The sequence below is a fragment of the Nesoenas mayeri genome (assembly GCF_963082525.1).
Source record: "Nesoenas mayeri genome assembly, chromosome: 2".
In the NCBI taxonomy this organism is placed as follows: domain Eukaryota; kingdom Metazoa; phylum Chordata; class Aves; order Columbiformes; family Columbidae; genus Nesoenas; species Nesoenas mayeri.
This window is the reverse complement of record NC_137543.1, coordinates 137,654,110-137,678,684: the sequence shown is the minus strand read 5'-3', so window position 1 is coordinate 137,678,684 and position 24,575 is coordinate 137,654,110. Positions and strand designations below refer to the sequence as shown.

Below are 24,575 nucleotides of genomic sequence, written 5' to 3'. Positions count from 1 at the left end.
CAAAATCAGCTCTCGTGTAAGGATCGGGCTGGAATTATTTCCATGGTATCCAAGCTTTGTATTTTTATAAGAACTGAATTTGGGTCTCTGGAGGCAGAAATACCATTTGGTTTCCTTACTGAGCACTGATGAAACAAATTAAAAAATCTCTGTAAATGATAAACTGGCAGAATCTGAATAGACATGAGGTTTTGTTATGTGGGAGAAGCAGCAAAAGTACCACTGAAAGAGAACTGTAAGCAGTTCTTTTAAACATCGTAACTGAAAGTGATCGTTGTTTTCTTTTACCCTCTATCTGGTAGGTCATAATTAGTTCATAATTTTCAAGCGTTCTGTAATTGATTGTGCCGTTTAAGTCTGCACTGGTATTTGCTAAGAAAAAGTCCTTGTCAGCACTTTTGCCTTTGTAATAAGAAATCTTGAAAGACCTATGTTTTAGATCATTATTAATTTTAGATGTCAGATATATGATGTCAGAGTATTTGTGAAGACAGTAGAAAATGACAGTTATATGAATGTGTTTAACTGCTAGCTATTGATAAATAGCTTTGCATAAAAACTAGGTCTGATTGTTATTAATGAGACCGGGTTTTGTTTAATTTAGGAAATAAGCCATATTATTATTAAGGTATTATTTTGTAAACCAATGAAGAAAATACCTGGTTTTAGTTACAAGATGCCACCTTCACATTTTTAACTCTGTGTTACTCCCCATATTTATTAAAAACATTTCTCCCAAGAGTTAGATGCTTTCTAATCAAAACAACTAAAATCAGATGACTATACTGTGGATTTAATCAATCTAATTATTCTCAAAATCTCACGGTAAAGTAACAAGGGTATCGGTGTGCTTCATGTTGGTCTGTGGATACCACAAATTCTTTTCGTAACAGCAATGAAAGTCATCCTGTTTTATTTTATCTTTAATAAATGAATATAAAACACTTTAAAAAATCCTTCCCCACTCCTTCATTCTTTTGCAAACTGAATATCATTTTTATGCATCAGTATAGTGAGGTTTGCAGATCAAATGCTGATTTCTTATTTTTGAGTCTTTTTTGATCAAGAGTGAGGGTCTCCAGGTTATTGACGAGTCTTATTTACCTATGAACTGATATTAAACTGACTTACCAAATTGCTTATTTCTGCTGTGTTGTATCCCATTCATGTGTTTGTTTGGTGTTTTCTGCACCAAAGCACCTAAGCTTTGAGAGCATGAATATGGTGTCTATTTCTAGAAATAGATAACAGATGTATTTGCAAGCAGGTTTTGACACTACATAAGCAGCAAGAAAAGTAAAAAAAAATAAAAGGTATATTCTTATCATGCAGGTTTTTCTGACTGCATCTTTCTTAACTGGTTACCTGTTAAAATCTCATTGCAAAATTGCTAAAAATCTGACAAGCACCAACTTCAGAGAATTTATAAAGTATTTCAAACGTGATTTTAAAAACATAATTCTACCATTATAAACTAAAGTCTTATCTTTGAAATCTAAAATAAGCATGTGTAATTTAACCTATCACTATTGGGAGCAGACAAATCTATTTTAAGGTACTATAGTTTGACTATATTTCTGTGTCACTGGAGAAAAGGCTTTTTATTTAGATTTTTAAAGACTGTTTCATTATCGCTTTTTTTTTTTGTTAGGTAGCTTTGTGGAATAATAACAGGATTTTACAAAACCATTGGGTTTTGAAAAAAAGCATGGGTTGTGTCTTGTGTCTGCAGCATGTGTGCTGCTTATTTTTATGTGGAACACTGGAAGAATGCTGTATTAACAAAAAAGTCCAGTTCTAGAGTTATGTATTTCAGCCTTCTGAAAGATTTTGTGAAAATTCAGTGCCTTAAATACACGCCGTGTGTATTTGTATATGAAACAAATATCTTTGATCTGCAGTTTTCTGAGAAACATAGCCGGTTAGTGGATTAGTGCTCTAAAATGTGGCATTTAGTTGTTGTTTGAAGAAACCCATTTCCAAATGTTATGAAATATATTTTGGCTGGAATGAATATAGCTTTTTTTAATGTTTTTTTAAGGAATCAGTGATCGCAGGACTGAAATTTGCTTGTTTTCTCCTGTGATTTTTATCATGGATTGATGACCCATGTCAAGTTTAGGAGACTGGCGACTGGCTCAGGCCCACTGAGCAGTACCAGACTTGGGACGAGGAGTCAGAGCTTTTCTGGGCAGTGCTGCCTTGGACAGGACCCAGGCCTTGCACAATGGCGAGATGAGTCCAGTGGTTGATTTGCATTTGAATGACTTCTTAAAGCGGGGGGAGGGTGGTATCTGCTTTCTGATTGCTCTCCAGCATTATTTCTACATCATTCTGCAAGCAAAATCTTCTTGCATGTCACAAATGGGGCTCAGGACACTACCATGAAGCCCTTTGCAGAGGTGATGCTTTAGCTTGGCAGGCTCATGCTAGAGGTGCCCGTTAGGTTTTGCACCTTGTGTTGGGGTGGGTGAGGAAGAGGAGGAGTGGGGAGTCTCCAGGGAAGAGGAGCCAGGCAAGTGGCCCTGGTTCCACTTCCTACTGGCACTTGTGACAGAATGAAGGTGTTGGAGCTGGGAAGGAGATTGACACGGGAGCTAGAAAATGTTTGCTTTCAAATTATTTTTCTCATGGATCTTCGGACCCCTCTCACAACTACAGTATAAAGCTACAGCCAGAGTACCGAGGTGAAGTCAGCAAGACACTGGTTTTGTTAATGTTGTCAGTTTGTCAATGTTCAGACCAGGCCTTAATACCACCTTCAAGCTGCTTTTTTTTCTGTTTCTGCTGCAGTGTGCCCACCACAAGGACAGGAGGGAGTACCTGTCACCCCTCCAGAGGTAGCCTGCACTCTGGTCCCTGCCCAACTACCTTTTCTTGCCTAGACTGCTTTCCAATTCCATGTTTATTTATAGATTCTGGGACACCCCTTTGTCCCCATCTCACCATGTGACCCAGACCTGTTCCCATGGATGGACCTAGTGGAGGAGCTGCTTTTGCAGCTATCCTATCCCATTTGCCCTGACCCAAAAAGCATTAAAGCTAAAAAGCCTTGTTTGGAAGACTGTCATGCCAAGCTGCACACTCCTTGCTCAGGCAGATTCTCCTATGAGAGGCAGCTGGGTGGAGTATTAGCAGACTTGCATGTTACCATCATTTGTCTTACGAGGTGACCTAAATCAACCAAGTGATCTACCTATCTGGGACAAACACCCACACAGTTCCTTCCTCCTGCAGCATCTTTTGGTGCCCCCATTCCAGTATAGATTACAAATACTTCTCCTGAGATAGTCTTCATAGCTTTATTCATCCCACGCGTTAACCAGAATCTTTATGTATTCTTGTGGATCACTTATTAAGCTGGTTGACTTGGGGCAGGGAGAGGGGCTGGAAATTAGACAGTATCCAGGTGTATTTAAAGCAGAAGTCCCTTGGGGATGTAAAAGAGAATTGTGGGAAAATATTGTAGGTGTTCCTAAATGTCAGCTCAGCTGTTCTCGTTACTGCCGTGTCCTTGCTCTGAAGTGACTAGCTCAGGATTTTTCTGACATAATACCTAAGTTTCAACCTGTGCATCTAGCCACAGAGGTGAGTATGGATCTACAGGATGTGTCAGCATGAACACAGGGATGTGTCTGCTGACCATCAGGTTATCTGGGTCAGAGTCAGAAGCCAGGGCAGGACTGAAGCCAGGTCCTACCCTCAACTGGTTCTTGGTCATAAGTCAGTGACTTTTAAGACGCAGATGTGGTTTTGCCTGTCTCTGAGGTTAAGGGGAAAAAACTGTTTCATTTACTGCCCTTTACTGTGGAAAAGTCTTCCCTGCTCATTGCAAGCAATCTCTTACTCTTACCTCATTTTAGCACATGTGATTGAAGAAACAATGAACCCTTTTTTTTTCTCCCCCTGGCGAGCTTTGCATGTTACTTCCCGCAATGCCAAGGGACTTGTGACTCACCCAGCTAAGCAAGACATTCAAAACTGACCCCCTGGGTTCACAGGCAGTGTGATTTTATTGTCCTTCCTGTTCCTATGGTTTTGACAGGTTCCCACAGCCAGCGTCACCATCGAAGGAGCTTCTGCCCTCAACCGTGTCCGCTGGGCGCAGGCTGGGAAGGAGGTAGCAGTTGGTGATTCAGAAGGCCGCATATGGATCTATGATGTTGGAGAGGTATTATTATTGTTTGAGGGTTTTTTTTAAGAAAGCTCAGCTCCTGAAGAATGCTACATCCAAGTTTGATAAAAGACCATGTATTGTAACATGAGTAGGACACCTCCAAAGAATAATCCAGACCTCTTTCAGTGGCATCCCCGTTGATTTTGGTTTGCCAACAGTGTGTTAGTTATAAAGCTACCTTGCAAAAGGGTTAACTAGCTAAAGTCTCATGAGAGAGGTCTTCTTTGAAAGTTTTCAGTGTTTTTAAAGCTTTTTTTAAGTGGTTCTATAGATACAGTTGGAAAAAATTACAAAGGAACATGAAGAGGAAAATAGAAGTGCAAAAAGAAGCTATGTTGTTTTAAAGCTGGTCCTGAAGGGTTCACCTTTTACACTCCAGAATCTCTTATTTCATGACGGGCTTAATGCTGTATTTTTTTCTTAGTGTGACATGTACAGAATACATCTTTTAATACTGAATAATGCTGAATATGTCTGAATATATGCAAAAGTACTAACAGGAAGAAATGAGAGGTGTCACTGTGGAGGATGGTAGGTATACGTGTGATAAAGGGTATGTAGGTGCTGAGAAACAGCAGGATGTGTATTCTGTGTCTAAGGCTGCTCTCAATTCACTCTGCTACATCTTATAAAAAACATCTAAACTGCAGTGTATTTGGCACTGATGGAATCTACCTCTTTGTTGATGAATACAGTATAAAGTGTTCTGTCGGCATTACAATCCCGTGGAACAGTTGAGGGTGAATCTCTGAGCAATCAGCTTTTATGTAGAGAATTTGTTTTTCATCATTATCTATGATAGGATACTGAGATATCCATCTCTACACAGTAGGGAAACATTATAGAATACATACAGCATTATCTGTAACTCTCATAAAGTGATTTTATGGCCCATAGCAAAATTGCTTGTGCATGACTCATATTTTTGGATTGCATTCACTTGTGCGGGAATTGCCTTTCCTCATAAATGTTTGCTGAAACTTCTTGCCGTATTGTTAGCATAATTTCTAAATTGTCTAAGGTTACTGCTTTCAGATTTCCACTATGACACTGGCAAGTCAGGCTGTTTGTATTTATTTTTCATTTTTGCATGACTGTTCTGAAAAGGTGTATTTTCTGTCTTCCAAGTGATACGACAGGCTATGGAAATGTCTTTGATGACAGCGCAGTCTGATCTTGTCTGAGAGTCTAGACAAGCTGTAGAAATGTCTCTTTTTGCATATCATACACCAAATCATTCATAGGGTTGTTTAGCCCTGCAAGCTCACCCAGGAGAAAATAGATTTAGTGTTCTATGCAGAAGAAGTAATATTTAAGTTTTTGGCCTTGCCTCTGTATAATCAGACTTCAACTTGCAAAGTGAGTCACAGTGATGTGCTCAGATCGAAAAGAAAGACAGGCTTCTATTACTTGAAAAGGAAGAGAGGGTCATTCAACAGTATTTAGTTGTGTGAGTCCAGATCAGTGTTACATAGAGTGTTCTGCTTTGTGGGTGTTGTGCGCCCTGCCCCTGCAGAGCCCCAGAGTCTCCAGCTCAGCTCTGAACACACACAGATGGATGTCCATCCACATGGCTGCTGACAGGTCATGGGCCATTCCCTCCCCTCCCCTCTTCAGCAATGAATGGAGGAGCTCGTTAATTTGTTGCCTGGTTCATTCTGGCAGCATCAGTCTCTGCAGTAATTCCTGTACCGAATTTAGGAGAGGGGTCTGGGCTGCGACAGCTTCCGATACTACCAAGCCTGCTGTGTTTTTAATGGCTTTTTTCTGGTTCAGAAAAGAACAGTGCTGATGTATTCTGCACCACAGCTCTTCTTCAGTGAGATGCAAAAATACTTTGCAGCTCAAGAGCCTGGAACTGAAGGCTCACACAGTGAGCAAGAGCCCCTTCAGTCTTTAACCCTCTGTGCCAGTCCATAAAGAGCTCTCTGAGTTATTCCCTGCTTAGCTGCCCTCAGGCATGACACACAGGGGATTCACAGCACACACATGCACTTTTGGAAGTGTCTGGCAGAAATATGGGAGCCTTTAGGGCTCTTTCTTCGGTCTGCAGACACTGGCTCGTTCCTTGGCTTAGCTGAGGTCCTCCTTTGACTGTCCTCTTTGTATGGGATTGATTCTGGGCTGTGACAGGGCTGGTGTGGGAGTTGAAAAGGGGCAGTCCTTCTCCCGCTGCCAGCCCTAGCCATTCCCTCCCTGCCCAGTTTTTGTGCTGGCAGCAGTGCTTGTCAACACCCACATTGTGAGGAGGGAGCTAGACCAGCAGAGAAGTATTGATTTATTTCTGTTTTGTTTTGTTTTGTTTTCCTGGGGTATTTTTCTCCATTAACTCACTCAGTGTGAGAGTAGATGAGTGAGCATGTGGCTGGGGATGCGAGGCTGGGAGCTGGACCATTGGCACCTGGCGGGACCTACCTTACCTGTTGGACCCAGCAGTATTGCAAAGCCTGACACTGCGCTGGGACAGCTGACCTCTCAGCAATAGCACTACAGCATCGACTTCTGAAAAGGCTTCACCACTGCAAGAACTCATCCCTGTCTGACTGATAACTCAGTACTGGGCACTTATTGGAAGGTGCCATCTCTCTAATGTGGGAAGATGGGTGCGATTACTTGAATTAAAAAGTCAGCAGGACACTTCACAAAGACCCTAAATACACTCCTCAAAACCATTAATGCTGTACTTATACTGCACCCTTTTAAAAACTTTTCTCATGACCGTTCCAAATATCGCATTAAAACAGCTGTAAATTCATACAACATTAGTTCAATCAGAACAATGTTATGATTATATTTGTATTATTATAAAGCATATTTTCTTTGAATTTCACTTTATAAGCAATTTTTCTTACCTGTTTGAACAGACAAGATTAAGTCTATGAATTTTGATCAGAGCAGGATACATCAGGGTATCAAATCATTAAGGAAAAAATTAAGTGATATAGAAATTTTTACTTTGGTACATTCATCACAGCTTCAAGGAGCAATTCTAGAGAACAGTAAAATTTACTGCTGCTGTTAACCCACATAGTGCAAAGAGAAAACATTGTATGGCCTAAGTGAAATAATACGACACAAGGCCTAACCTTGCATCCTTTGTGATGGCACTGTTGTTTTGCTTGTGTAAGAATTTAGGATTTGTGGCCCTTTGTGATCTGTTATCCAGTCATAGTCTTCATGACACAAGAAATGGCAGAAATACGAAGAACGTGACAGGATCCATGACCAGGGAGTTAAAAATAATGGTGGCATTTTCAGTTAGGCTATATAATGTTATCTCCTTAGAGTATGTACTTTTAGTTGTTTGATTTCGGCATCGTGTCTGAAAATAACTGAACACATTTATTTTCACAGTGAGGGGTCTATTTTCTCCTCAATGCATGTGCTTTATGCCCATTAGCATTAATGGGAGTTATACACACACTTCCAGGGGAGAGGAGACTTAAATAGTCCATATAGATGTGCTCTTGTGGATCAGTAACCGCTGATTTAAAGAATGTAAACTATAAAATGAAATAAAAACCCAAACAAACACATGAAAATTTGGTTGTTTCAGTGTGATGGGATCCTAAATCTATATAACTTAACCACAGAATATGAGTCATTGTAAATACACTTTATTCTAAGATCTAAATATTCAGACCTTTCCTTGGCCAGTACTTGAGTAATTGTGATAGTATGTATAACATTTTAGCTTCTGTGGTCTTACGGCTTATTTACTGGGCAGCAAGTTTTCTGTATGGTCAAAGTTGATTTTAACAGAACATGGACCACTGACTATAGATTTATTCACATGTCCAGATGATTGATAGTTAGACCTAACTGCATGTCTCTTTTGTAGATATATTTTCTAGAAAGCTTGCTCCCATTGTGCATGCTTCAGTGATGTTACACAGTTGCCGCTGTCATAAATATACTCTAACAGCCACGTTTGTTGCTTACCTGACTTACTGAGAATGCTCTTTGCACCTTTGGTTGTGAAAGAAGCAGCTTCTCATCCACCTTCCATTCTTTTTTTTTTTCCTTTCCATTAATCTGTTCCAGGTCATATTCTGCTTGCACTGTGAATAGATAGAAACTGTAAATCATTTATTATTTGATTGCAATAAAATATAAAGTAAGTTTGCAGCACCGGATTGGAGAGTTTGAAATTGTAATCATAAGGAGCTTATTACTGTCCATTATATTAAACCAGTTACAGGACAAACTATTGCATCTGTTTGGCCATCTTTCGGACAGTTCTAGTCATACTTTTAAAGGGTGACTAGTATGACAGGTGGAACTGGAGTAAAGTAAGAAAAGGTCTTTCCCTAGACCATCTAGGAGAAATTGCTATGCCAAGAAAGCAGTTATTTACCTTTACACAGGTATTACCTCTGTCCTCGTTTCCTTGCAGTGAAATCAGAATCATATTGATGTTTATGTGACTTCGTTAAGTTTCAGAGTTAATATCTCCCTCAGCCCTTTTAGAGCTGCTGCATTAGGTTGGTTGTGTATATCCCCGTTTGCTCTGTGATGAGCATTAATCTGTATCTCATTTTCAAGTATGTGACCAGTGAGGGAGGAGCTGGCAACTGCCTGAAACATGTGGATGAAGTGGTACAGTAAGCAATATCCCACTGGTGCCTATAAAATAATTTCCTTTGTTTTCAGCAGCCTTTGACAGCTGCTCTGAGGTTCTTGGGGTTCTAGACAGAGAGAAATGTGTATTTGTGACCAGCTCTCACATTCCAGCGTGGCTGTTGAGTCACTTATTTTTCTGGGTAGAGTGGAGAAGAGTTGGTACTTTGTGCTCCTGTCTTGAGACCCCTGTGTTTCACAGTGGATTTCGTACAGAAAACATATCCCGCATCTCTTTAATGCAGTTAAAACCTGCTGTAGCTTAGAGAGAGAAATATGAAACTAGATTTTGTGTCATGTAGTTACCCAGGTAGTTTTTCCAGTAGGTTTACTCTGCCATCATAAAGCTCCTGTAGAGCATGTATTGAGTTGGGAAATGTTTTTGCCACAAGAGTAGAGTTGAGACTCGCCATAAAATATTATATTTTAAAATCTATGTTGATTTACAAGTATTCTTGTAACACAGATAAATGGCTCACACACATATTGAGAAGGCAGATTTGAGCAGTAATAAGGGGCTGTCCTTACAACCAAGTTTTATGCAAAAGCGCTCAAAGATAAATTAAGATACAGTAGTTGCAACAACACACACAATCCAGGCATAAAGGATGATTAAATGGATTGTGAGGTAGTGCCTTAATTTCACCATTTGATACTTACACCAGGGAGGCTGGAACACTGGCCTCAGAGAATCTGAAGTGTGTTTTAACAAAGCAGAATCTCTTAAGAATTGTTGGAAAATGTAAAGGGCTAAGGTTTTGATTTGATTCCCCTCGACCCCAGTTTTATAATGTTTAGTCCTGAGAGACTTTTAAAATTGGAAGCTCTTAGAGATGACCAAATGAAAAAGAAAGAAAGAAAGAGAAAGAAAGAAAGAGAAAGAGACAGCGTACTGAGAACTCCAGCTTTTTACTTGAATAATAGCTGAAATATTGAACAGAACAAGCTCTTCATCCCTCATCATGTAAATTTTGACTGATACAGACAGTATTCACAAAGTGATTTTTGAAGTAGGTTAAATAAGAACTCCCTAATGAAAAAAATGCACTAGTTTGAAATCAGTCAATTTAATTACTGTGTTTTATGAAGGCCATTACCCATTGCTGATTACTAGGGTGATAAAATCTTTAAGCTTTGGTACCCTCCATAGGGGGTGAGCCGATCTAAGTAGAGCAAAGTCCAGTCATTATCACCCCAAATACTTGTGTTTCTCATTACAATATTCATTACTTTAGGTTACTGCAAATGCTTAGAGGTCTTTATGTAAGCACTGGTTTATGCTGTAGAAAAACAATGTTGTTATGTTGATAAGTTAAAACCAAGCAGTTACATACTTTTACAGTTTCAAATGAGGCTTGGCTACATCCAGACATAGAAATAGATACATTTATGCCTCTGAGTATACATATTCATGGCTCTATGCTTGTTGGTAGGGAAAGGCATAAGAGTTATTTTCAGCCTGTTTTGATACTTAAATAAGCTGGAAGTTCCAGGGCAGGTAGGGACAGTAGGACAAGCAGCCTCACCAAGTAGAGCCTGTCAGCGGGTTTTTGTGATGTTCTGTGTGATACAACAATGGGTGGCACCTGATGTACAGGGTCACTCTCCTGCCTGATGCCATGATGTACCCTTGTTCTTGCTAGTCACAGTTTCTTCTGTTTCACTATATATATAAATGAAGTTCCACTTTCATTTTATTACTGGAAGTACCAGATTTTTAACGGCTCATTAGAATGGTTTGGGTTGGAAGGGGCCTTAAAAATCACCTAGTTCCAACCCCCCTTCCATGGACAGGGAGACCTAAACTAGACCAGGTTGCTCAAAGCCCCATCCAGCCTGGCCTTGAATGCTTCCAGGGATGGGGCATCCACAGCTTCTCTGGGCAGCCTGTTCCAGTGCCTCACCACCCTCATGGTGAAGAATTTCTTCCTTATATCTAATAGAAACCCATCCTCTTTCAGTTTAAAACCATTACCCCTTGCTCTATCACTACACATCCCTGTAAAAAGTCCCTCTCCAGCATTCTTCTAGGCCCCTTGAGGTACTGGAAGGCTGCTATAAGGTGTTCCTGAAGCCTCCTCTTCTCCAGGCTGAACAACCCGAACTGCCACAGTATGTCCTCATAGGAGAGGTGCTCCAGCCCTCTGAGCATCTTCACGGCCTTCTCTGGACTCACTCCAACATGTCCGTGTTTCTTTTATATTAGGGGCCCCAGGACTGGTTTCAGGTCTCCAGGTGGGGACTCACCAGAGCCGAGTAGAGGAAGAGAATCACCTCCTTTGACCTGCTGGTCACGCTTCTTTTAATGCAACCTAGGATACAATTGGCTTTCTGGGCTGCAAGTGCACTTTGCCAGCTCATGTTGAGCTTCTCATCAACCAACACCGCCAAGTCCTTCACCTCAATCTATTCTTTACCCAGCCTGTATTTATGCTTGGGATTGCCCTGACCCTTCTCTCAGTTTTTGATTAGACAGTAATATTAAATGGGTATTAGTGAAAACGGAAGAGACAAATGAAGGTGTGAAGTAGTCATCCTAAATATTCAGTTGATTGTTTTTCCTTACCTTCCGGTTGCTTATGATGAAATATTACAGTAGTTCTCCAAAGACAGCTTACTAGCTCCCCGGAGAATTTCATAGGGTGAAAAGACATGAGTTTCCAATATGATACAAATATATTTTATAAGAATTCCTGAAGTCCTCATCATATGAAATAAAAAGCTTAAGAAAACCAGCCAACCAACCAACATCTGGCTCCAGTCCCTTTTATTCATTTGCACTCTACTTTTAAAGCCGACGTATGTTTCCTTTTCCCTTCCAAAGGCCCAGATCCTCCCCCTGCAGAGAGGATCAGAGAGAACAAGCCACATGTGACAGGAGTTAATCATGTAGCTTAATGCACTATTAGAAGGCACTCAGATAACGAAGTGATGAGAGCAGCAGAAGAGAAGCCGTAAGAGATCATTCCCTTTCTGCACAGTAAAGCCTGCAGGAGGGGGAGAAGGCAGAGCTGGATCTGACAGTCTTCCTGTGGGTGCTTTGCTGCTGAGCTGGGAAACGGTGTGAAGGGCAGGAGAGAAAGGCAGGCTCCAGATCAGACATACTAGTCCGTCTGCTGTATGTTCAGCCCCTCGGCACTACCAGTGGCCTCACTGCTAACTCCCCAGTTACTGCTTCTCCTGAAAACCTTTCAAGAGGCTTAGTGGAAATATAATGTGGGTGCAAGCTTTCCGTGGTAGGTACAGGTGAGGCTGTGGAAGCTGAGCGAGTGCTTTAGCTGGTCTGCCAGGTCCTGACCCTGCATCCTGCAACACTGGTGGGGACAGAGCTGAAGTCAAGGCATGTTAATAGTGTCATAGAGCACGTATTTTAAATATCTAGTTAGTGTGTTGGCTGATACTTTCTCTGAAAGTTTTTACCCCCTTTCTGATGTAAAAAGCGTTACTGAAAAATGTTCGTAGCTTTTGGTAACAGAGTATGGAGAGGGAAAAGTAAAAAATTTAGTTTAAGCTCAGTTTGTGTGCAGCAATTTGTGAATGTCATTGAAATTTGTGTGTTATCATTGTGGTGGTAGAACACTTCTGAAACAAGAGTTGCTTTGTATAATTGATTTTCTGCATGACGCTTCTGTGGTTTCAGCCTATCACATCCAGTAGCAGTTCTCATTTTGAGAATACTTAATTACATTTTTAATCACTTTTTATGGTTTGCAAAATGGTCTGTATTTTGAACATGAAAAAGAATTTAATTTGTGACTTGGAAGGTAATGGCTAAACTTAAAATATCAACTGAGGATAACTCTGGGCCTCAATATATCCTATTCGGCAGATAAAATTCCATACACAGTGTTTAATTTAGATGTAGAATGTATCCTCAAGTGCCTTATATTATGGAAAAAGCTATGTCTGAAATGAAAACAAACAAACCAACCAAAAACCCACCAAAACAAACCCCCTGATATTTCGTGGATGAGCTTATGCAGCTAATGGAACGTGTACAAAATCTCAGGGAAGGCAACAACTCTCCTGAAAACTGAGTTCTTCAAACCGTTTATAAGCTACTTTTGGTGAGAGTCCATTTGCCAACTTAGAGGCAGAACGCTGCAGCAAAAGTGCTTTACAGTTCCTGTTCCACCAGATTTCCCAGCATGAATCATGATGTGGCCATGGCTGGCTTGGGTTGGAAGGAAAGCAAGTGGAGCTGAAGACACCAGGATTTATTTCTTCCCTGAGGCAATAGTCCTGCACTCAGCTAAACATCCAGGGAGGCACCTTTGCCAGTGCAGCCACCCCACAGGCTGAAGCTCTAGTATTTCAAGTAAAAATGATGATACGATTCTTCCAAACCTATGTAATTGTCAATAAAAAAATACGTAGATATTGGAAAGAACACTAGGTTTAATGCTCCTTACCTTCTAGATTTGATCCATTTGCTAGAGGAGGAATTCTCCTGGTGGCTTAGCTCCAAGCGTTAAATGTCCTGAAATTCATGTAAAAATTACAGGAGTTTTCAGTGACTTTGAAAAATGGCAATCAAAGCAGGACTGAAGTCCCCATGGGAGATGAATGGCAGGCAGTGTGCCTCGCTGTTTTTCTTAATCAGTCTATAAACTGATGACATTATAGAAGTGGTGGAAAGGTAGGAACTGCAAGAACTTTGCTGCTTAGGGCACCACCTCTTTTGAAGCAACAGTTAGCTTTTCTGAAGCAAGACAGATGTTCTTTCTGCTCCTGTAGCTGATTAATTGTATTAAATCTCTTTTGTTTCCCAGGCCAATACTCTCTTAGTCTCTGCCACTGAAAGTCTCACCCGAGGAGATCTGTAGGAGAGGACCCCCACAGCATGACTGGCAGAAACGTTCTAGTGTGCTGAAGACCAGGCCATAAGCTTATAGCTTAATGTTTGCATTTTAAAATTAAGAAGTGATCTAAGGAAACAAAAGTAATCTAAATTTCAACTTGCAGCCATGTCTTTCTGGATGACTTGTGATTATTCAATATTTTATCCTCTGTAGTTGATAGCAAGTCCAGTATTTTGATATATTAATTGAGGGAAGAAAAATCTGTTTGATAGCTCGGACATCATTCTTTCTGGTTAATTCAGGAGAGCCTGAGCCAACTCTGATGTTCTAGGTGGAACTGTAGCATTGTCTACAATTAAAGATACTTTCCACTTCCTTGTTCTCTTTGCCACCTTTTCAAGTTTTAATCCTCAGGCTGAGGTTTTCCATAATTGATATTTGCTTCTAGCACAGGTTTTGTTTTGTTGGTTTTTTTTAAATTTTTGATATTAAAGGCAGTATCATAATGCGAAATAAATAACATGCTCAAATTGAGGGAGTTAGCCTTAACTCTGACAATTCCTATCTTTGAAGTGTTAGAGTCTGCAGTCTTAGTGTTTTGTTAACATGCATTTGTGGGTCATGTATGTATAATTCATGGACTAAATTCTAGTCTGTTCTCCTGTTAGACTGGCATCGAGATGACTGCTGCAGGCAGAGGAGTAAGTTTAGAAACGAATTAATGGGCATTGAAATGCTTGAGTTCCTGTGTAGGCCCTTTATACAGTGTATCTTTGCACATTACATGTAAATTATTAAAATAACACCATTGTTTGTTTGGTATTCTGAATATAATTTATCATCAACTGCGTAACAATTCAGCAGCTACTGTTCTCCGTAGGAGAAAAAGTCAGTTTGCTGAAAATGGATTCCGTTTCTGTTTGAAATTAAGGAATTTTTTTTTGTCACATAAGCTAATATTTTGTCTTCTTTTTACTATGGCAGCACTAGTTAAATCAGACCCTGCTGGTGAATTGCAAAGAAATAAATCACAACAGACATTAATCTAGATGAGGGCTAAGTAATTAACTTCATAGAAGGGTGGCATATACTGTGTCTCTGACACTAGACTGACTGCTGTGCATAGAATAAATGCAGTATTTAGGCTGCCTATGATATTCCACCCCTTCAATTAAGTAAACAAATATATATAGAGCTACTCTGGAGTGTATCCTTTGTGGTCTAAACACTGTATCTTATTAAAATCATCTGCATGCAGTGTGTGGGGTTTGAGTTCCTGCCAGTGGTTTCATCCATTGTTAACAGTGATGCTCGGCTCTCCCAAGAGTTAAATACAGTGGTAGTGTAGTTATGTGAAAAGGGTGCTCTTGGTTACTTTGGTGGCCATTTCCTTGCATATTACCTCCCACTTTGTTTCCATCCATGTGTGTGGCATAGGGTGTTGCCTGGAAAAATATAGGCTTTTTCAGGGAAAAAAAAATAAAAAATCCATATAGGTTGAGAAAAATATCAAAGGCGGTCTGTAGTTGAATCTGGGGGGCAAGACTGGGGCCAGAATAGGTGCTTGCCTGCCTGCTGTATGTGTGTGTAGCAAGACATTTAATATTTACATTTACATATCTGGTTTTGCCACAGTGACAATGATAAAACATGTGTTGAACTCTGGAAAATACGATCAGTTGTTTAAAAGCAAACTATAATTCTTCTTTTTCATTTGTAAGCATTACGACCCTTATCCTAAAAGTGCTCTCTTTTACCTGTAAAATTAGAATGGTAGCCTGTTCTACTTTTTAGAAAACATCAAGCTGAAGTAGTTATATTTTATCATCGTCAAAGATATTTTTACCTACAATGTAATAAATGCATTCAGATGTTAAAGTATTACACAAAGTATTTGTAGCAGACTTTTCAATACAGCACTTAATTTTAGAGGGTGATATGGACAATATAGGTTGATAAAAATTCTACTTAGAGAAAATAGCTAAAATTATATTTGCCTGAAGCTACGTTTATTTGATGATGCTATTAAATTGCAGGAATATAAAAATGGTGAGAAACCACATTGAGAAATAACTTAGTGTGGAGTCTGACATTTTAGTCATTCAAGTTAGTTTACTAGGCTTGCTGTTTTCTACAAACTCAAATTAATCTGAATATTTTCTAAGCTTTAATTAGCTGTCTCTTCAGACAGTGTTTAATTTGCCCTTCTCAAAAATTATAATAGCAAGAGAGTATTTTAGAAAGGAGAGGAACATTAATTTTCATATAGTTTTTGTTTTCCCTGCTGGATATGAGATTTTTTTGCAAACACGGCTGTGTTGAAGCAGAGAGAAGTAAACAGGGTTGTCTAACATAAGATCAGCCTTTGCCTCCAAACAGCAACAAACCCAAATGCAACTAATAGAAGATATGTGTTAATCAGAAGGTTTCTGATCTGTAGGAGCGTGGTGACTAGCTATAGGAACCCATCAGCTTAGATCAGAATAAGGTTTTCTATGTACAAAAATAAGAAAGCATTGCACTTCTATGAACTGTGTTTGAATGGGTCGCAGGTTTTTGTCTTGGGAACTGCTGTCACCCTTAGAGTGTGTGTTGGACCACCATGCAGGCTCGTCTGCAGACGTCTAATTGAAAGCAGTGTGTGGCGATACGGTTGCATGGGCCGGCTGCAGACCACATACTTTGGTAGATAGTTCCAAGTCGTGGTGTGACAGTTCATTTTCAGATTCTCCTTTTACACCTGCGTCCAGGGGACGTGTGTGTTAGGAGCGATTGTAGACCCTTCTGGTTGGAAAAATTCGCCCCTTCACAACATCCCCTCGGTCAGAGACAAGGTTGAGGAAGTTCTTCCCATGGCTGTTTCTTGCTTTGAGGCATCTGAACTCTAGGTGAAGACCAAACAAGAAAAAAGGGTAATAATTAGCAATACCTCTACTAGTAATCAGCGGTGCAGGTTATGAACCAGTGTCTCAGTGACAAGTAACTTAACCCACGAGGTACAGTCAGTAAAAGGAAGTGCAATAGGTTGAACACAGATGACTGTGCTCCCTTTGGGTGTTATGGGACATTGGTTCCTCCAGAGTGGAGACTGCTGCTGAAACTGCAATTGCATTTTATGTCCTTCTCAGGAGAGTCCCCGGCTGTGCTGAACATGAGCATGGAGGGATAAAGGCAGGAAGAGGTGTCCATTCCCATCCCAAAGATTTAGAGGCTCCAGGGAAGGCAAGGAGCCAGGAATAAAGTGAAATATCCTCAATGAATAATTCATTTGCTGGAAAGTGGTTTTTCAGGGAAACTAAATCTATACAGAGATGTGGACAAAGTGAGCTGAAACACTCTCAGCCATAAAAAAGATGGATAGGAATGGAATATACAAAAATATTGAAATATGTTGTAATATCTTATTTCAGCCTTCTGGATAGATTCTTTTGAAAGGCACATGCGAAGTGTTTTTTTTCTTTTGGTCTCAAAATCATTTCCTTTTTTTTTATGAACCTAACTTAAAAGACTGAGTGTTGCTAGAATGTGTTAAATAACCTGAAAAGAGTGTCTTCAGGCACTGGGTTTTGTTGCTTTTCTGCTTGCTTGGGGAGCCCCACGCTAGCTGGCACGAATGGATCCTGCATGAATGGCAAAGTTGTCTGGTCCCGAGCATCTCCTTTTCCTGAGTTCTGTCTGACCATTTGAAGAGAAGGAGTGTTCAGTGAAGCTCCTGATAGCACAGTTTCTGGGAGAACATGGGAAATACAGTTTGCATTTGTAAGATACCTGGTGTATGGAGACACAGAGATGGAGGAGGCTGTTCCTGGTGAAACTCCCATTCATACTGCTATAAAACCTGCACCTGGCTGGCCTAATGGCCTCGGGGGCGATGGATCTCTTCTTCTCTTGCCAGATGGACAGGAACCATCTCCTTGGTCAGTACGAGCATCTTGGGAGCATGTGTTTGTGCTTCAGGGCTGAAAAGTCAACAGGAGAGCGAGGTGGTTGGCTAGAGTGATCACCCAGGAAACAAGGAGAAGCTTCAGAAGGTTCAGAAATCCAGGGGCTCTGTGGTGGCACCTTGAGATACAGTCTTGTGCACTGCACAAATCACATAGAATTGTGACACATTGGCAAGGCAAAGCCAGGTGCTTGTCACAAAGATCCTGGGAGTCATTTCCCTTGGGTCTGGTGATTTTGTTCTTTACAGTGGAGAATAGGCAGAAGTTGGAGCAATGTTACCTTTAAACTTTACAAGCTTTCCAGCCTTGGAAAGCACAGCTCAACACATTATCGCCCCAAAAAGAAGAGGGTGAGAATGATACTAGAAACAAGGGGCTTCTAGCTGGTGAGGAACCAGCCACCTCTAGCAGATGGGAAGGAGAACAAGAGGACAGGGAGATCTCAGCTCCTAATTTACAATCCCTTTGCTGTTACATCCCATCATCTCACTTTCTAAGCCCTTTGTATTCTGTTCTGTCCCACCAAGAGTTGCCTTCCCTTGGGATATGTATGTATGGCAGATCAGGGTAGCACAGGCTGGGAAAGAGTCACATAGGTGTAATGTTATTTATCTATAAGAAGATAACGGAAAACTGTAATGCCTCACAGGGACAGACAGAAATCTGTTTAGTGCTGCTATCTGGAGACCGCCCCTGGGTTAGCTGATGTTACCAACCCACCTCTTCAGTGCTTAATACTAATGTGGCTGCCACATCTCGGCCCTGGTGTTCAGCACGCAGCCTGTCGCGGTTTGGGCACTGGGCAGAGCTTGCTGTGCATGGGGCCTGCAGTCGGCAGGGGGGCTCTCCTTTCCCAGCCAAGGTATTTGTGCTGCACCGTTCAGCCTGGAGGAGCGTACTAGAGAGTTACCTTCTCTTATCCAAAATCTCCATGTCTAAAATCATAGTAATGGAGCTGGTGGACAAATTAGTTCTGAGAGTTTGCATCACATAAATCAGTGTTTTAAGGTTGGCAAGGAGAACAGTTTGTGAATTAGTTTAAATGATAAAATCTTAAATGTATCTATTATTTATTATGTTACATGTCTTTGTTATTTGTTACACATTATTGGTCATGTAGGAAGCAGTTGCAGATGCTCACAGATACTGAGTGGTTTTGGGATAATATGAAAGTCAGTTGGGAGAAGAGATTTAAAAGTTGATAGTGATATAGAGAAAACGGATTTTTCTTTTTTGAATGAGAGGCCCCAATTGTGCTGGGTTAAATATCTTAGAATAGTTTGGGTTGGAAGGGACCTTTAAAGATCATCTAGTCCAACCTCCCTGCAATGAGCAGCGACATCTTCAACTACCATGAGGTTGCTCAGAGCCATGTCCATCCTGGCCCCAATCAAAAATAGGTCACCATCCTGACATCTTCAGAAGATGTTTTGCTGTACTAAATTCTCACTCCTACAGCCATGTAACCATCTGAGCAGGTGTAACTTCACAAGCAGAGGCAGGTTTATTTGGATGCATAAATGTGCAGTCACACTTGCAGCCTGAGCTCTTTTGATGTTTTAAAAGCCAGCCAGAAGACAAAAGTACCCCTCTTCTAGCAGCTTCACAGACAAAGTTTGGCTAAAGTTACCACCTTGCTTTGATAATACTGGTTTTGCTCATTAGAATTAGTACCTGATGCAACCTAAATGTACCCTGGTATTTAAGTTAAAGCAGTGTGAGTAATTCAGTCAATTAATTAGGTGTGGGTAGTGCTTATGTTCCATTGTGAAGGGATCAAAGGAGAACACTTAATACCATTTATGTTCTTGTTCTGCTCCGTACCTTAGTGTCAGTTCATTCAAATAACCTTCTGACCCAAATGTTAATATAGGTTATTATATTATTATGCTTTGGGGAATATTTCTACTCTGCATCGATGTAATGACTTCTGGGACTCGACAAGTGCTGCTTTGTAGTAACTGGAAGTGGACAGCAAAATGGCAAAAGCACCTAACGAGCAAGGAACCCCCAAATAGACAGACCCAGGCCTCCAGCACTTGTGGGTGTCAGTGGGCCCAACTTGAATGGAAATGACTGGAAGGGGAGCATTCATTCAGACAAGAATTCGAACTGGAGTTTGTGGATGCTTTTGTTTTTATTTGCAAACTTTTGCTGTATAACTATTGTAATTTGGTATTAGGGCCTTCACAGAAAGAAGTGTGGGGGAAATAAAAGTCAGTTTGTTCTTTGACTTGATTGTTGCCGAGGTTTCCCTCTGCATCCCTAAGGAATTTATACTAGAGAGGTTTATTCTACTGACAGTCTATTAGCAGAATTGGCCCCTCATTGAAAGCGTAATGCAGCGCATGAGATTCAATAAGGTAAAATAAGTTCTAAGTAATTAGATTGTGTGGGGGCACTGAACGTTTTCACCTCTGTGCTAAAGGCTTTCACTTCAATCATTAATTGTTTTGTGAACTGAGTCATTAAAAATGGCCCAGGTCTTGCTAACACTGTCCACTAACAGTAATGCGTGTAACGCATACATTTATGGGGAGAATCTGAAAGTCTGAGATACCAGATAGGTATGGCTGGACTTTGTTTGTCTGTGGCCATGCTGCGTAGTAAAGGAAATTAAATGATCTCAATGTCATAAATATGTTTTATTTTTTTGTTCAGAATGACATATTGTCTTCTTCAGCCATTTAATACAATGTAATGCTGTTTAGGACTTTAAAAGACAAGGAGAAATGAGGCTTTATTAAATTCAATGTCTTTTTTCCAGATATTGTTCCACTTTAATTATTTGACTACTTGAAATAAGTGAGACTCATTTAATGTTTTCATTCAAGAGTTTGATAAATAATAGTGCAGTACACATCACAAGAAATAAAATCTTTTAGGGAAGTTGCTACACAGCTGGTTTTGGTTGCATCTGTGACAGAAGGATCTCTGCACTGTCCCTTAACTTAGATAGAGCAGCTTGTGTAGGTGTGTGGCTGTGACCAGCCTGGGTGGTGGGGCACTGACCTCCATTCTGGTGTTACGTTTCCTTCTGCTGAAGGGTTTTGAAAGAACGGAGCTGGCTTTCAAACCAAGACCATAACAGATCCACATGGGTGCGTGTGAGCAGGAGAGACAGCTGTCCCAAATGATTTGCTGCTCTAACTCTGGTTTCCACTCCTGGGAGAAGTAAAGGAGGAAAATGCAAACAGTGGGAGGCGAGGGGAAAACCCAGAGAGTGCAGCGACATCTATTATTGAGAGCCGAGATGGCTTTCACACAGATTCTGTTTCTTAGTCTGTAGCCTCAGTAAATGCTGTACTGTACTATATTTGGTGTTTCAATACGCAGAAAACAAACTTGGTGTACACTAGCCCTTCATAACGTAACTGAGTCACTGATACGTGCACTAGACATATTTGTCCCCAAAATACTGGATGTAGAGGCAAAGTTAGATACAAAACAGTCAAAAAACTCATTGGTCCAGTGAGATACGGAGGAGGTATTTACATCTAGTATTGCACATTCCTGTCCATGCCATCAACACTCAACTTGCAGCAGCGTACATGACACTTCTGCTGGTTTTTTAGAAGTGAGCCAGTACAGATGGAATACTGGGTACCTCAGACCGCATTAGCTGGGATCATACCTGTTCTCTAGTCAGACATCCATTTTCTAAGGTGGACAGCAGCTTTTTATATGCCTCATAGTATATCTCACTGCTTCTTGTTTCCAAACAGTTGCCTTCTTCATGCCAAGCATAATCTTTAAAGAGTTATTTTTTCGTATTATATTTAGGACACAATCACAGGGCTTCAAGGTGGCAGTAAAAATGTGCGTGTTTCATCTGGATGTTTGTTGCTGTCTTATGGAATTTGAGTTAATGAAAACAAAATTTGGAAAAAAATGCCTTTTTTTTAAAGAAAAAGAAAAGTTAATCAGCTTGCATTATCTCCCAGAAATTACAGTGTTGGACCCAGCTGGAAATGACTGCAACATTATTTTGCCGTGGCTCTAAAGCATTCTGTCTGGACGTTCAGCTATTTAGATTGCATGTCCCTCTTGAAGCTTAACGTTCAAGAGCTCTTCATTAGAAACATCAGTGGTATTAAATGGAAATAGATTTTGCATGATGATATAAAAAATCATACCAGTAATACAGTATCCACTTGATATAACATTTCTGTCATAATGCGTTTCTTGTAATTGTGAATTCCTTAACATAGAGGAGAGTAACTAAAACAACACAATATATTTATTTTACTACTAAGAGCTCTAATGAACTTCAGGAGAACAGTTTCGATACAGCACTGTAAGAGCTCTGTTGCTTTGCACACATTGACCTCAGTCCTGCAGACGGTTACACTTGGGCGCTGGCGGCAAATGGCCACACATGTGTGAAGTTAAATGTAGATGTAGATGTTTGTAGGGATCAAGGCCTCGCTTTAGTTTGGAAAATCCGAAATATTTTAACCAAGGGGTAGATTTTGCAACAACACTCTGACAAAACACTTTGCCTTAAAATTAAGTAGATCAAGTAAAATCAAGCATTTATTTTCACTGCCGCTGACTGTAAAAGCTCCTTCCTACCCGAGTAGGAACCTGCCAGGCTTGTCCTGGGAACTTGGCGTCGCTTTACAGCTGTATAAGTAGCTGCCCACGGCGGGTGGGTGAGGTCCAGGCCTTGGTCCTTCACCGTGCACAAACAACCTGGCTGCGACAGGAGCGCTGCTCTGAGGTGGGGCTGCGATTTTGGGCCAGAGGGGTGGCCGGCTTCCCCTTCCCATCTCCTAATTCCCTGTCGCTTTCCCCCCAGCTGGCTGTTCCGCACAACGATGAATGGACCCGCTTCGCTCGGACGCTGGTGGAGATCCGCGCCAACCGGGCAGACAGCGAAGAGGAAGGGGCGGTGGAGCTGTCGGCCTAGAGGAAGAGGAGGAAGAGGAGGAGAAGCAGCGCCCGCCATTGCCAGAACAGCAGCTTTCCCCCACCGAGGACGCCGGTTTTCAGTGTCAGAGTCAGTCTTGCTGTGGCTTTTGATGCCAGTGTACGTGCCAGTATTGCTCAAAGCATTCCATATTAATCACGCTGCTTTACACAAGGCTGAAAATATCCAGAGCGTTTTCATACTTTATATTTCTGTCTGAAAAGTAAGAAAGAAAACACAAATCAACCCTTTATGGGTTTAGTTGTTGCCTTTTAACTACTTAGTAGCTGTATTTAATAGCTAGGAACCCCTGGTTAAACTTGTGCTCACATTGCCCTTCTGGCATAGTCCTATTAAATCCATATGAAGCCAGATATGATTATGTGCAGATGTGGTGTGCTTCACTGTATGGGACTGGGCCAAGGACTTTAGATGTGGTGTTTCACATGGTGACTTACATTATGAATGGATGTACTATACGAAAGTTGCTGCTCCCTATTTATTGCGGTGTGCTGCATGGAACATATTTATTTGAAAGCATTAAAATAAACGATCCTAAAGCATGTGCATAATGAGAGAACTGCATTGTCTGTGTGCTGCTGTAGAGGTTACATTAAAGGCCACATAACAATTACAGTACATCAGTTGTGCTTAAGATGTAAAATCTATAAAGGTTGGCTTGAGTGGATGGAATGAGTTTCCTTTTTTTTTTTTAAAAGATGCCTATTATTTCTAGGCACTTTAACTATATTTCAAATACAGTTGGTCACTGATACTTGTCATGCAAGTTAACACTAACAGTCTGATAAAAGGTTGTGGTTCCTGAGTATGACACTGGTATTGCCAATAAAATGTATCAAGCCCGTTCTGTCGCAGTGTGGTTAATCGCTCCTTGCCAGCAGCGCTCAGCGTGTTCATTACCGGGCACTGGGAAAGTCTGACTGCACTGACACGCAGAATGCTCATGAGGCTGCTATGTAAATAGGTACCTTTGGCTACGGGGACTGGCCAGTGATGGACTTGCACACATCACATCCTGCTACAAATTTTACACGAGCAGGCACTAAGCCATGTCAGCTTCTAGGCCTGATTTATTGTATTTTTTTTTCCTCTCCTTTATGACAAACTGGTGGCTTGAGCAAAGAAATAGGGTACAAGCTGATCTTCTTGCATGCTGTGCAGCCCAGAGGGACGTGGGTGAATGCTCACCTTGGTGATGAGGCTGATGGTTGCGTTCACATCACAGTGTTACGCTGAGCCAGGGCACGGCTCTGACACCTGGGTTTGACAGTGGTTCACACTTGGGCAGCCAGGTGAACTATTGTGGCAAGAAACACTGAAAGTCAGTCAGCAACAAAGGTTTTGTAGGTAAGACTGCATCATCTTTGGGCAGTCATGTCAAGGACTGTATCATTTAATGCTCTTCAGAGCTATGGTCAGAGCCAGAGCCACCGGGAAGTCTGCACTGCTAAAAGCCAGAGCCAGCTAAGTAAACGAATCCTTTGGAGAAGCTGGATTTCCCTTATCCTCTTGGTGGTTAGAAATAACTCTCAGTGAAAGAGCATGGGCTAGTTTCTTCTTCATGCTGGGAACTGAAGATAGGTCCCAGTGCCTGTGGACACAGGACCTGAAGCTGCCTCCCACTGCCTATGGAAGCAGCAGCTTAGACATCATCTGTGATTCTGTTATCATCTTGGGGTTGTTTTTTCCCCAGTTTCATCTATGTGGGCAAAGCAGATTGATCGCTTAGTGGCTGGCAGGGCATGCTCTGCCCATCAGTGTGCCACGGGTGGGACCAGGCGCCGGCACAGACACACAGCACAGCCGTGCTGTCACAGAGGAGAACAGGCCGGTTGCTCACTGCCCATCAGCCCCCTACGGTAACTCCATATCTGCAAGAGAGGGGACACACCGTGCCAGGGTGCGCTGCGGCATTCAGCTGATGGTCTGTTGTCTCCCAGTCATCGTAGACAGTGCTGGGGAAACAGTTGGCAAATATGGTTCCACTTTTTCCATACTACTATTCAGTTTTTGGAACCTAAGGGGGGATGGGCTGCATGTTCACCTTCCAAACTCCCTACTTTATGGCATTAACAGCTTGTAAAATGGTTTTAAGAGCA

At 41.2% G+C, this 24,575-nt stretch overlaps 1 protein-coding gene across 4 annotated transcripts in view; it reads left to right on the top strand.

Annotated features, from left to right (window-relative positions):
- Window positions 1-22,455, top strand: part of DYNC1I1 (dynein cytoplasmic 1 intermediate chain 1) — a gene marked incomplete at both ends in the record, with an annotated part of 175,353 nt that extends 152,898 nt beyond the window's left edge. For all 4 annotated transcript variants that reach the window (XM_080339250.1, XM_080339248.1, XM_080339249.1 and 1 more), the window contains 2 exons: window positions 4,046-4,171; window positions 22,345-22,455. In XM_080339250.1, coding sequence (XP_080195376.1) covers window positions 4,046-4,171; window positions 22,345-22,455 — 237 coding nt within the window. The remainder of the gene's footprint in view (window positions 1-4,045; window positions 4,172-22,344) is intronic.
- Window positions 22,456-24,575: the final 2,120 nt, after the last annotated feature.